At 40.4% G+C, this 12,172-nt stretch overlaps 1 protein-coding gene across 1 annotated transcript; it reads right to left on the reverse strand.

Annotated features, from left to right (window-relative positions):
• Positions 1–294: 294 nt before the first annotated feature.
• cngb3.1 (cyclic nucleotide gated channel subunit beta 3, tandem duplicate 1) lies at positions 295–11,121 on the reverse strand. Its single transcript, XM_038725177.1, has 18 exons — positions 9,985–11,121; positions 9,191–9,359; positions 8,496–8,592; positions 6,576–6,736; positions 6,178–6,474; positions 5,887–6,095; positions 5,738–5,788; positions 5,260–5,346; positions 5,069–5,133; positions 4,145–4,267; positions 3,316–3,457; positions 2,943–3,102; positions 2,692–2,789; positions 2,077–2,160; positions 1,841–1,959; positions 1,293–1,445; positions 950–1,100; positions 295–689 (listed from the first exon to the last, which is right to left on the reverse strand). Exons 1-18 carry the CDS (start codon positions 10,075–10,077, stop codon positions 666–668), a joined length of 2,283 nt encoding a protein of 760 aa, XP_038581105.1. The 5' UTR covers positions 10,078–11,121; the 3' UTR covers positions 295–665.
• Positions 11,122–12,172: the final 1,051 nt, after the last annotated feature.

A 12,172-nucleotide genomic window follows, 5' to 3' on the forward strand; every position in this document is an offset into this window, starting at 1 on the left:
AGCAACATTAGTGAGTAATTATTTCGCCTTCGCAGTACTGTAAAAAGAGCGAGGAAGTCATTCCTTTCATGTTTTCCGCTGATCCTCAGTCAGCTGTGCCAGGACTGTCGTCTTCCTTTAATTTTCCTTTAAATTTTCCATTAGTTTAAATTCTAATGTCAAACAGTAGGAGGTGCATTTTACCCATTTAGCCATTGGCGGTACTGCCACTCATACTGCTAACTCTGCAAAACAAATTACAAAGTGAAAAGTAAAGAGCTTGTCTACAAGTAATAAAGCCAAGGACACATTCTGTAGTAAACAACTTAACTTTATATGAAAAATGATGCACAATTTAAAGATCTTAAGATTTGGCTACTGGCACTGATTAGGTTGAATTGAAGTCTCTATTAGGAATCTACAGACATTTCCAAGGTAGGGAAAGGGCTAGAATATATACTCTGTTTACAGTCTGGTTTTGCATAATCTCACAGGTTTCAGTTGATGTCTGTGCTCAAGAGCGTGGGAATCATATGTGAAATGGTTGCAACAACTCAACCATTTCACACCTCTGCTTGTAAAATCTGTCTTCTTGTGAGCCTTTCAGTAGCCAGTGAAAAGTGGAATATTCACAATGATACAGATATATGAAGCAGCCAAGCTCAGAACCGTCACACACGCCTCTCTCATTTCTGCTCCGCTTGAGCATTCTGTGGATAGAAGACAAAAAAAAAAAAAAAAGACACGTGAACGTTACTGCACGCTCACCCATGATGTAAAGCCATCACTGTGTCTTTAGTTAAAAGCTGCTGTTCTCTAACCACAAAGTTATTAATTCTTGTGAACATTTACAATATTAGGTGTCCAGTGTTTACATTTTCTGTAAGAGTGCAAGGCTATTTGCCAACAACCAAATCAAACAACCCCGGTTTTCTCTGTGAAGCACGGTGCATGCCTGCTAAGACTTTACCTTGAGTTTGTCCATGAAGCCTCCTTTTCTGAAATTGCCAAAGGCTTTGAGAAACTTGGGCGTTGGTGGTTTGTCTCCAAACAGAGTCGCACCCTTCTGCTTATCATCAGTGGCTTTAGCAGGTGCAGGACCTTTGGCTTTGGTCAGTTTCCTACACACACACACACACACACACACACACACACACACAAAATCCTTAATGAGCTGCATTGTAAAATCGAATTTTATGTAGTATCACAAGAATTTGAATGAGGGTGGTTGTTTCTTTTACGTCTTGACTGAAACAGCCAAAGTCAAAAAAAAAAAAAGGTTTACATACCAAACCGTTTTCTTAATGACTCACCTTCCCTTCCTGGCCAGGACTTTCTGAGACTCTGGGTAGTGGACGAGGATATCAAACAAGTCCTTCTTCTCCAGGACAGAAAGGTTAGCAAAGCCATGTGCTTTCACATTAGCTGTGCGCCTGTTACCTCCATCTTTGGCAGACTGTAGTAAACTGATTGGGAGGGATGCAAAAATAAAAACGTGTCCATAGTGTCTATTTTGAATAACATTGGTGTCTCAATGAGAAGATTATATGTGGGAAATGCAGGCACTCTACAATGTAATCCTAGATCCGTGCAATATACGCTACTTTTGTTGTTATTTAATTTTGTAAATGTAAAAGTGAGGTGGTGAATTTCTGTGTAATTTTACTTTTAAGTTAAGAAAACTTCACCAGATTTAACTGAAGCAAACATTTTCTCAGTATGTATACGGCACATATTATCATGACATGATAATTGTCATCTGATACAGGAGGACAAAATGAAGGATAAATATATGATTTGTTTAGCGGTGTTCTTTTATACTCTAGTGAACACAGATCACTAAACACTCCTGCAGACAAACCTGATTTCTCCAAACACGCAGCCGGCCTTCAGCGTTACAAACACAATGCTGTTGTCAGGTCCTCCCACCACCTGCACCGCTCCACTTTTGATGATGTACATCTCTTTACCGATGTCGCCCTGCAGGAGGAGGGAGAGGGCGGGACGCAGAGGTCACACTGATAATGAAACTTCTTGAAGATCGCCAAATCCTTTATACACATACACACACACACGCACATGCACTCTCACACTCACTTTCTTCACAACAAAGTCTCCAGGTAGATAGATGATGGACTTGAGCCTCAGCAACATGTCCACCAACATCTGCTGGTCGCAGCCCTGTGGAGAGGCAGTCGCAGGTTGACAGGTCAGTTAGTGATGTATTCAGATGGAAGTGTATGATTTCAGATGTTTATTAAATTTTTCTAAAATTTAATTGAATCATCTCACGTTATGGGAGGATTTGATTGTCTCAGCTATTGAGTTGAATTACAAAAACTACAATGAATACGACAAACAAAACTGACTAAATTTCAGGCACGTGGGTGGGCATATCCATCTCTTTTTAACATCCTCTTTGAATTTCGAAATGTTTGACTCAATTTAACAACCCTGCAAACAGGTGTTGCTCTATTTCTGTGCAGACACGTGACCCAACATACTTTAGTTCACAATATATATTGAATTCAAACAAAAAATAAAATAAAATCACTTGTCACCTTTATCCCTGTGTCTTAATAAACGTGTAATCTTATGTGGGGATGGTGGTAACCTTTATTACAGCTTATTGTTTTGGTGTTTGTTTCAACAGTCCTGACACAGGCCAGAGAATGTCCTCATGGCCAGAGGACACCCTGAATGCTGAGTCACCTGAAACAGTGCGATCTTCTGGAAGGTGGCCAGGTTGATGTCCACAGCGATGGCAGTTTTCATCACCAAAGGCATCTTGTCAAGCAGCTCAGACTCATCTGGAGAAGACGTGGACATGTCATACGCATTTTCTCTGAACAGTTGCTTGGTTTTTCAACATTATTGGAACGGAAATAATTATTTGTGATCATTACAAAGCAAAGCTTGATTTTTTTGTATATCGTTTTAGTGTCTTATCTTCAGTGACTCACCCAGCATGCCCTGAGCTGCCCAGGTGTAGTTGTACCAGGTGCGGACTCTGTTCTGGACTTGCTTGGGGATCATATAGGTGTTCATGTAGGCGACGCAGCCGTCCATCGACGCCCGAAAATATGTCTGGCCTGCTGTTGCTGCTCCTATTACATCTCTCATCTGAAAGAAAGAAAGATAGACAAGGGGGAGTGTTAAACTCACATATGTTACATTGTGATGAAAAGCTTTTGCTAAGGAGTTCAACATATATAGATAAAAAATAACACCAGAGATTTGAAAACTTAATGTGAATATAGAGTGTAGTGAATAAGACCATCAGACAGGTGATAGAAATGAATGAAACTTTGGTTTTTGAACTATCCTCCTACCTACCTGTCCAATCAAGCTGGAGAACACAAAGACGCCAATGAAAAAGTTCAGCATCTGAAAGGCGATCTCAAAGGTCGAGGTGGGCTCTGGAAGACCGCCGATGTTGATCAGACTGCGGACTGCAAAGTAATAACACCGCAGGTAGCTGTGGAAGGATGGGACCTTTTCAAATTTTGGTTTCATAAACATGATACTATGACTTTATGTTGTGTTGTGCTCTGTTCAACAACACAGTGCATTCAGAGAAATACACAGAACCGATACTTGAGGTGGACAAAGGACCAGACATAACATCCTTTAACACTTTTGCTGTATTGTGTTCACTGTTTTCTATTGAGTCATTTTGAGATAGACAGGGAAAGGCTTCATTTCTTGATCAAATCTGATACAAGTCTCCTACTTAAACAGTACTGGATCAGATTAGGTTCTTGCTGGGGTGTTGCTAAATGGTTGGTGTTGTCTTGCTGGATACTTTCTCTGCATTTAGGCAGGTTTCTAGGGTGTTGCTAGGTGGTTGCTGTTGTGTTCTGGGTGTTTGGCAGGGCATGACTAGATGGTAGCTTGCTCAGCATGGTTGTTAATGCGTTTCCAGGTAGAATTGTATATAAAACATAAAATAAAAAAAATAAACAACATAAAAAGCACAGTGCACTATATAGTAAGTAGTGATTTACAATAGAGAAACAGTGCATGACATTTTTAGCACCTTGGACAGAGACACAAAAGCGATTGGCATTTAGTGTTTCAGCACCACAAAAGCTCAACAACTACGCTAACATCTATAATCACAAACATCACAAACAACAATGTGACAAATGTATGAAGTACATACGCTGAGCCTTTTCCACTATATACCCATGTAGTTGATCCAATGCCCTGGTATACTGAGGCAACATAATAGAAACAGGCGTTGAGATGGAGGACGTAGAGCAGGTAACCTGTGGTGCGAGCCACTCTGCATTCAAGAGACAGCATTAGATGTAACGGAATTGATGTGTGAGCGGAATAAGGGTCATTTTAGTTTCAAATGTTGTCCAGGAGGAAAACTAAAACTGAGTACCAGCAGATGAATATGAGATAATTCAGCACAATGTAAACGTGTTAACATAAGAAAATCTAAGATATTGTAATATGTATGCATTTGTTTACATTCTACATAATATTTATGTAATATATATTTTTTCCAGATACAAAAATCTAGGTAATTAATGTTTTATGTTATAACAGGTCTGTAGAAGGAACATTTATCAAAAAATGTTGGAGTGGAGTGCCCCCTCCAAAGTATTGGAATGGTAGACATTTGGGTTTAAAATCAAAAGATGAGTATGAGACAAGAGTTCAGAATTTTAGCTTTTACTTCCTGGTATTCTAGATGTGTTAAACCACTTAGGACATATCACCCTTTGTCTGAACTTATCCATTTTTTAAGTAAGCAAAACAAAAAACAAAAATAAATACTGAACTCTTGTCTCATACTCATCTGTGGATCTTAAACCCAAATGTCTTCAGTGAACAACAAAAACAAAGGAATTTGCCTTACCATTCCAATACTTTTGGACGGGACTGTATATAAATAACAAGATAAACATATTAATGTCTTGCAACCAAAAAGTAAATGGTTCAGAAACTAAATTATTAACAGGCATCTATTTTAGCTCACAATTCATCTGTAGGCTTACGTTTACACACAGTGTGCTGACAATTGGGCAAAACTCCAGTATTCTTTTACTCCTGTCACTGTTCCAGGACCATTTACCTCCAGATGTAGGCCTTGGCCATGATGCTCTCAAGTCGATCGCTGAACTCAAAGAATGACTCGATCTACAACACACAGGAAAACCGTCAGCTATTGAAGAACTGAACGTAGAAAACTTTATAATACAAAATATATTTTCTCAGTTTTCCTTCATTTACATCATCAGTAAAGATTATCAGCCGGCTGCCTACCCTGAGAAAGCGGTTGAATCGGTAAATGGAGGAGAATCCAAAGCGCAGGCCGAGAAGGTCAAAGGGGATTATGCTAATTATATCCAACTAAAAAGAGACAAATAAAAAACTTACATTACTTCTGTATTTCTGAGGTTACAGTGAGTGGTAGATTTTATTAAAATATGTGATTTAATTCCCATAACTCAAAAGATTTACTTTGTTGGGAAAGTCCTTATTATTATATTAAATTTGACAAGTGCCCCAAAAAAACACTGCAATGTGTTGGATTATATCATTTCATTTTATCATATATTTACTTATGTAGTAACCAGTCAGGTAAATGTAGTGAAGTAAAAAGTAAAAAATGAACCCTCAAAATGTAGAATAGAAGTATAAAGAGCCATACAAAAGAAATGCTTAAATGAAGTACAAGCTAATCAGTACTACAGAACTTGAGTTAATAGTTAGTTTTCGCCACTGGACAGATAATTCTCACCTTAAATCGCACAGATTTCCGATAATGTGCCTTAGTCATAGCTCCGTCTTTCTGCAAGGGATAGAAGATTTATTCAGTGTTTAAAGCCACTAACAGCCAACTATCACAGATACATTACTAGTGATGCTTCACAATGCTTTGGGACTTACAATGATATCTCCGGCTTTGACAAACTGTAGTCGGGGCTGCCACACGATGATGTCAATAACAGTCACTAAGTCACTTAGAATGTCACAAACTATCCAGTAGGGGTTGACGTATTCATTGTGGTACGGGAAGGCCATCCGTGCTGTGCTAAACCAAATGTTGTAGTTGAATGTCACCGCTACCACAGCCAACCAGGAAATATACCGCCGATCTAGAGAGAGGAAGACGTGCAGATTATTACAGTTTATGTGTTCAGTTAATCACATCTGTCCTGTTCCCAGTGTGCACCTCACCTAAAGGATCTAGGGTGTTTCCCAGGATGGTATTCATCTTGACCTCAATAGGACGGAAGGGGATGTCAAAGTAGGACCAATTGATCTCTGGAATATACTTCACTTTCTTCTGGACCTCCTCTAACATCTTCTCCTCCGCTGCTTTCCTCTCGGCCTCGATCCTTTTCTCCTCGTCCTTTTTTTTCTTCTCCTCTGCCTTTTTGGCAGCCTCTTCTGCCTTCTTTTTATCTGCTTCTTCTTTCGCTATCCGCTCCTCCTCCTTCTTCCTGATGTAGTCATCCTTCCTCAGAATGGGCGCTGAACAGGCAGAGAGAGTAACGGAGGGACGGTGAGTTAAAAAGCACTTTCACCGTGTTTGTGTTCTGTCCACATGGGGGTTTGTACGTGTCCATACTTACTGACTGGCGGGGTGATTTCTGGTGAAGTGGCGTAAGGGTCTATGGCTTTCTCTCTGAGCATCTCTGTCCGCTCTCTTAACTTCTTGACCAAACTTCTTATTGTGTCATCTGTGTAGCGGAAGTAGACAACAGGTGGAGGAGAGGGTGGAGGGGCTTCTTCACTGTAAAGCAAAATAGCAAAGTTGAATAACAGAATAATAATGATATAACTGCTCTGTTGAGTCATATATTCCCATAGCCCTCAGTAGTAATGACTTCATGAGCTTCTTTCATGATTAAAAAAAACAACCTGTCTCTTAGACCCCATTCCAACTAGGCTGCTTAAAGAAGTTTTAACCTTGTCAGCACTACTTTACCAGATACCATCAATCTGACATTTTTAACAGTCCTTTAAAGTAGCTATAATTAAACCTTCTCTTGGATCAGGACATGTCCTTTAACTCTCACATTAAACAAACTTCAAGACCACCTTTTTTTGATCTAGTTAATATTGCTAAAATCACGCACATCCTGCATCTAGATGATTGCGGAAAACTAGCCTCTATTACTGCAATTCTTTATTATCAACCTGCCCGAACAAGTCCCTTAAGACTCATTAGATGACCCAAAATGTTGAGGCACGAATACTGACTGGAATAGAGATAATAGAGATAATTTTATTTTTTTTCATATTTTTGCTTATCCTCACTTATCTGCACTTCCTCCCTGTAAAATCCTTCTGCTCACCTACAAAGCCCTTAAGGGTCAGACACCGTCATAGCTTAAAGAGCTCATAATGCTACAGGGTTATTATGGAGGCAGACACCATCTCCACAATGCTTTTATTGAAATAAACTGAAAACCATAGAAAACTAACACTAAATCAGAGAGAAAGGAAGTGTGGGGGCATTAATGGAAACTTATAAATAGTGGTGAGCAGTAAGAGGAAGATTCTTATTAAGGGGATGTTATTATAGTCACTGTTAATCTGAGAAAGAATGAAAAGCAGACAGACACGCAACCACTTTTATCTGAACCTCAAAGAGAAAATAGGACTTTGTAATTTTAATGACACAATAGACATCCATGCATCTCTCTAACTAAAAAAACTACAGTCATAATATACTGTATAAATAATCTGAAAGGAACAAAGTTAAATTCTTTGAAACCAAATTCAAACTTGCATATGAACGCCATCTCTGATTGTTCTCAGTCACAAATGCCGCTAAGCTCCTAATCTTCTTTCCTACTTCAAGTCACAGTGGGATCATGGCCGCTGTCTCTGCAGCTAACACACTGACCAGATACTGCACTTCTTGTACGGAAAGCCAAAAACAATGGAGCTGGAACTATGCAGACAGAGTAAACTGTCCATCTGTACAATCAGTTAAAAATGTTTAACATACGATGTTTGGAGAGTAAACTTAACAAGCTTAGCTTCAGATGGCAGATATTAGCAACAGCTGTGTCAAGTTTTTTGTAATTCTTGAAATGCTGAATGCCGCAAAGTCAGACAAAGCACAGTAAACTGAAACAGCTGTTATAGTTTACTGTGCTGTGTGAAGCTGATCCAGGATTCCTGGAGACTAGAAGCACGAGGATTTCCTGAAATGAACAGAGTTCAAGCTCCAGGGTCATCCTGGCTCCACTCAGTCAACAGTCAATCCTTGAGCGCCTGAACCCCTAGGCCACCAGGGCACCCGACAACAGGTCCCTTCTAAACATGAACCTGAACAGTTGCACCAAAATGACTCTGAAAACTAAAGTATGAATCTAATTCCTGTAATGCAAAACCTTAAATAACTTGAATAAGCTTGAAATGTTAGTACTGATATATCCATCCATTATATAGATACTCTTAGTCTCTGCAGGGTCGCAGGGGACTGAAGCTTATCCCAATTCACACTAGTTGGGGACAAACAATATATGATGCATTCTTACCCATCAGCCCCCACTGGATTGGCAGCAGCAGGAGCAGCAGGAGCAGCTGTGGCTGGAGCAGCAGCAGCAGCAGGAGCAGCTGGGACAGGAAGGGGAAAAAAACAGACCCTCCTTTGATTGAAAAATAAAATGACTTAAAAATATGTGAGTAATATTTTGGCTCCAGAATCTGCATGAGTGATGTTCTCTACTAGGCAAATTCATACTAAAGTGTAAAATTCCAAGAACAGAAAACTGCACTTTAGCCTGTTTGTGATTTCTAATAGAAGTCCACGAGGAAATTGCTTCTTGGCAGGGAAATTAAAATCAAAGCAACCTACAGTAGAATGCACTACAGTACCTTCTTAAATGTATGAACTGTACAATTGTACAAGGTGTACTCCATGCACTTATGTCTAAGTTATTGTACTTGGCAAAGACAGTGATAGTGATGTGAATGGTACATGGTTCTTTTTCCCGAAATCAATTAATCAACCGCAAAGATCTGCATGGCCGATGCTATATTCACTATATTTCCAGCCTGTATTCCCCAGACTGCGCTCACTGGTCTGAACTTGGTTGAGGTCATTGTCCCGTCCTCTGATAACATAACTCCTTTTATCTCTAGTCAGGGAGACAAGGAGACAGGTGAAATAGTATGTGATGTAAGAATATGAAACAATATGGAGTTTATACCAAATAAACAGGTTCCTCACCTGGTTTTGGCTCTTCTTTCTTGGGCTCTTCTTCTTTCTTAACTTCTTTCTTTTCCTCTTCTTTTTTGTCCTCCTCTTTCTTTTCTTCTTCTTTCTTTTCCTCCTCTTTCTTTGGTTCCTCTTTCTTTTGATCCTCTTTCTCATCCTTCTTTTCAGGGGGCTTTTCTTCCTGTAAATACACAATACCAGTAACAGTGCGCAGACAGGAGTGGACAAACAATGTCTTGAGACAAATCGGTTGTAAAACTCATCTATTTTGGTGCATCAAGCACACTGTGATTCCAAAAATGTCAAAGTGCTAAATGCTATCGCAATAAATCCAGGTCCAGGCTTCAGTTTTGATGTCTGCTGATGATTAAGGCATGCACCCAAACTACCCTTGTAGTTCATCCTCAGTGTCCCGCCTCAGTTTCGGGATTAATATTGCAGGCCCAGCAGTGAAACAGCAACAGTAAATCCACCCACACAGGGTCCCCTTGCCAAAACTGCCATGGCAGCTCTTCATCAGTGCCAAACTGTTTCAGAGGCTTTCACTGATCTGTGATCCGCCTGCTATGGTTTAACTTAAAAGCAACTCCCATGCGCTCAGTGAGACAAGCACACGTCAAGTACAGAATGCAAGTCATTTAACGCTTGGTTTAAATTGTGCAAATGTGAAGACTGTTGGACTGCTGTTTAAGGATCAGCAAATAGAAATTACCGTAACAATTTAATAAAAATAAAAACAACATTTTTGAAAGTGTTCCTTTCTGGCCCAGGTCTTTTACATTTAAGATATCAGAAAGAGGCCTTACCTTAGCTGGTGGAGCTGGGGTAGAAGGCGGGGTAGGAGCTTGGGCAGGGGGAGGCTCGGGAGCCCTCATCAACATTTTCAACCTGCTGAACATGGCGGGGCTTGGTGTGGGCTACAGCGAACAGGCCTGCCTATCCACTTTTTCTCCTGAAGACCCTTTCCTGCGTAGACCTCGGAGTCCCGGGATCCTCCGCAGTCCTCGTCTCACATCCAAACAACAGACTGAGGCAAATAAATTTCTTAGACTCATTAATTCCCTGTGGGCACTCCCCTTTTTCCTGGAATCAACACCAGATCAGCTCTTATAGCCGCTAATCACTGTCGCGCAACCAACTGTCCTCCTGCAGAGCTGACTCCAGTCCAGACCCAGCACCACAGAGCGGGCCTAATTACTTCATCATTTCTTGGTAAATAAGCCTCCTAATAATTAATACAAGTGTGTCTTTCTATAATCAAATTAAAAGATGAATCACTGCCAGGTAAAGTCAATTGGGGGATGGGAAATATTTTCATAATTACAAACTAGTTGCTAATTCTGCAATTCATTTTATTGAAATAACTGAAAACAACTCTCAGTTGTGCCTCTGCATTTCACACAGAACTAAGTGCATGTTTCAACATATTTAATCATGGGGTGACATGATTTACGTGGTAGTAACTCGTGGCTGTGAGGGATGACAGTAGCTGGTGTAAAATAAGACTGCTGGGGTTATTTCAGTTGGCTGCCTCACAATGTCCCTGCCCAGGCTAACGGGATTAGCTCTTATATATCTCTCTCTCTCCGATCAAACACAAAGCTGACAGACAGATACACAACAAACAAACAAACAGAACAGGATGTCAATATGAACTGTTGTTAAATCATGGAATTATTTATTCATAAATTGGCAGGAGATCAAATCAATCAAATATTATAATGTGAGAATTACTGTAACCAGTTGTTATGATAGATAATCTCTGTCATGCTTTTACAACTACGGTGCAATGGCAAACTAAATGAAAATTGAGCCAATAAAAGCAGACAAACAAAAAAAATGAATAGACAGATATGTTCAGTATAGAAGTATACTACACTGAACAAAATTATAAACAGCACTTTTGTTTTTGCCCCATTCATCATGAGCTGAACTCAAAGATCTAAGACTTTCTCTATGTACACAAATGGCCGATTTCTCTCAAATATTGTTCACAAATCTGTCAAAATCTGTAATAGGCTACGTTCAGACTGCAGGCCTTCATGTTCCCCAGATACAGTTCACATTAAAGTTGTAAATGTGGTCCATATCAGACTCCAGTGTTTCCTGTCCACGGCCCTAAAGTGACCCGCATGCGCAGAAGAATAACACGACGTCACATGCAGCACACTGTTGCAGGCTACAGAAGTAAACATGGAGCAGTGTATCTCCGGTTAGCTCGCGGGAGACTCCCGTTTTTCATTGTCCTCTCACGGGTCACATTTCTCCCGAATTATGACAAGTGTTCACAACTTTCTGTTGTTCTCATTACGGTTTCTGGCGCTGGACAATGCATCTGCCCCACAACTCCCTTCCTCTCTCTCCCCACTCTGTGTTCCTCGGCCAAATAGCATGCATGTAACGTTAACTCAGAAGCGAGCTCCGGTACGGTGGATCAGGTATAAGAAACAGAAGGAAGAGAGACACATGTTTGATAAAGGCTTTTTGAGGTGCTTTTTCGTTCAGCGCGGCTTCGTCTACAGCAGAACAACTGCTCTACAGTGACGTCAAAGTCGCGTCAAATGCGACCTGAGTGTCCAGACTGAGGTCGCATTTAAAAAGATCCGATCTTTATCGGATTTGGACCACAAGTGGAAGTGGTCCAATTCCAAACTGGAAAAGATAAGATTCGTGACTTGGCCTGTTCACACTGTCATAAAAAGATCAGATTTAAGTCACATGTGGGCAAAAAAAATCGTATTTGGGTCACATTGGTCTGCAGTAGCCTTAGTGAGCACTTCTCCTTTGCGGAGATAATCCATCCACCTCACAGGTGTGGCATATCAAGATGCTGATCAGACAGCATGGGTATTGCCCAGGTGTGCCTTAGGCTGGCCACAATAAAAGGCCCCTCGAAAATATGCAGTTCTATCACACAGCACAATGCCACAGATGTTGCAAGTTTTGAGGGAGCATGCAATTGGCATGCTGACTGATCGAAGGAGATGTGTTGCA

Source organism: Micropterus salmoides, unplaced genomic scaffold, assembly GCF_014851395.1.
Source record: "Micropterus salmoides isolate LMB-PRFRI ecotype aquatic unplaced genomic scaffold, ASM1485139v1 Ms_hic_scaffold_1, whole genome shotgun sequence".
Classification (NCBI taxonomy): domain Eukaryota; kingdom Metazoa; phylum Chordata; class Actinopteri; order Centrarchiformes; family Centrarchidae; genus Micropterus; species Micropterus salmoides.

Coding starts and splice junctions, on each gene's coding strand:
- cngb3.1 (XM_038725177.1), bottom strand. CDS start 10,077: ATGTTCAGCAGGTTGAAAATGTTGATGAGGGCTCCCGAGCCTCCCCCT. Junction 6,737..8,495: donor AATCCAGTGGGGGCTGATGG/GTAAGAATGCAT, acceptor TTTGCTTTACAG/TGAAGAAGCCCCTCCACCCT. Junction 1,101..1,292: donor GTCCTGGCCAGGAAGGGAAG/GTGAGTCATTAA, acceptor GTGTGTGTGTAG/GAAACTGACCAAAGCCAAAG.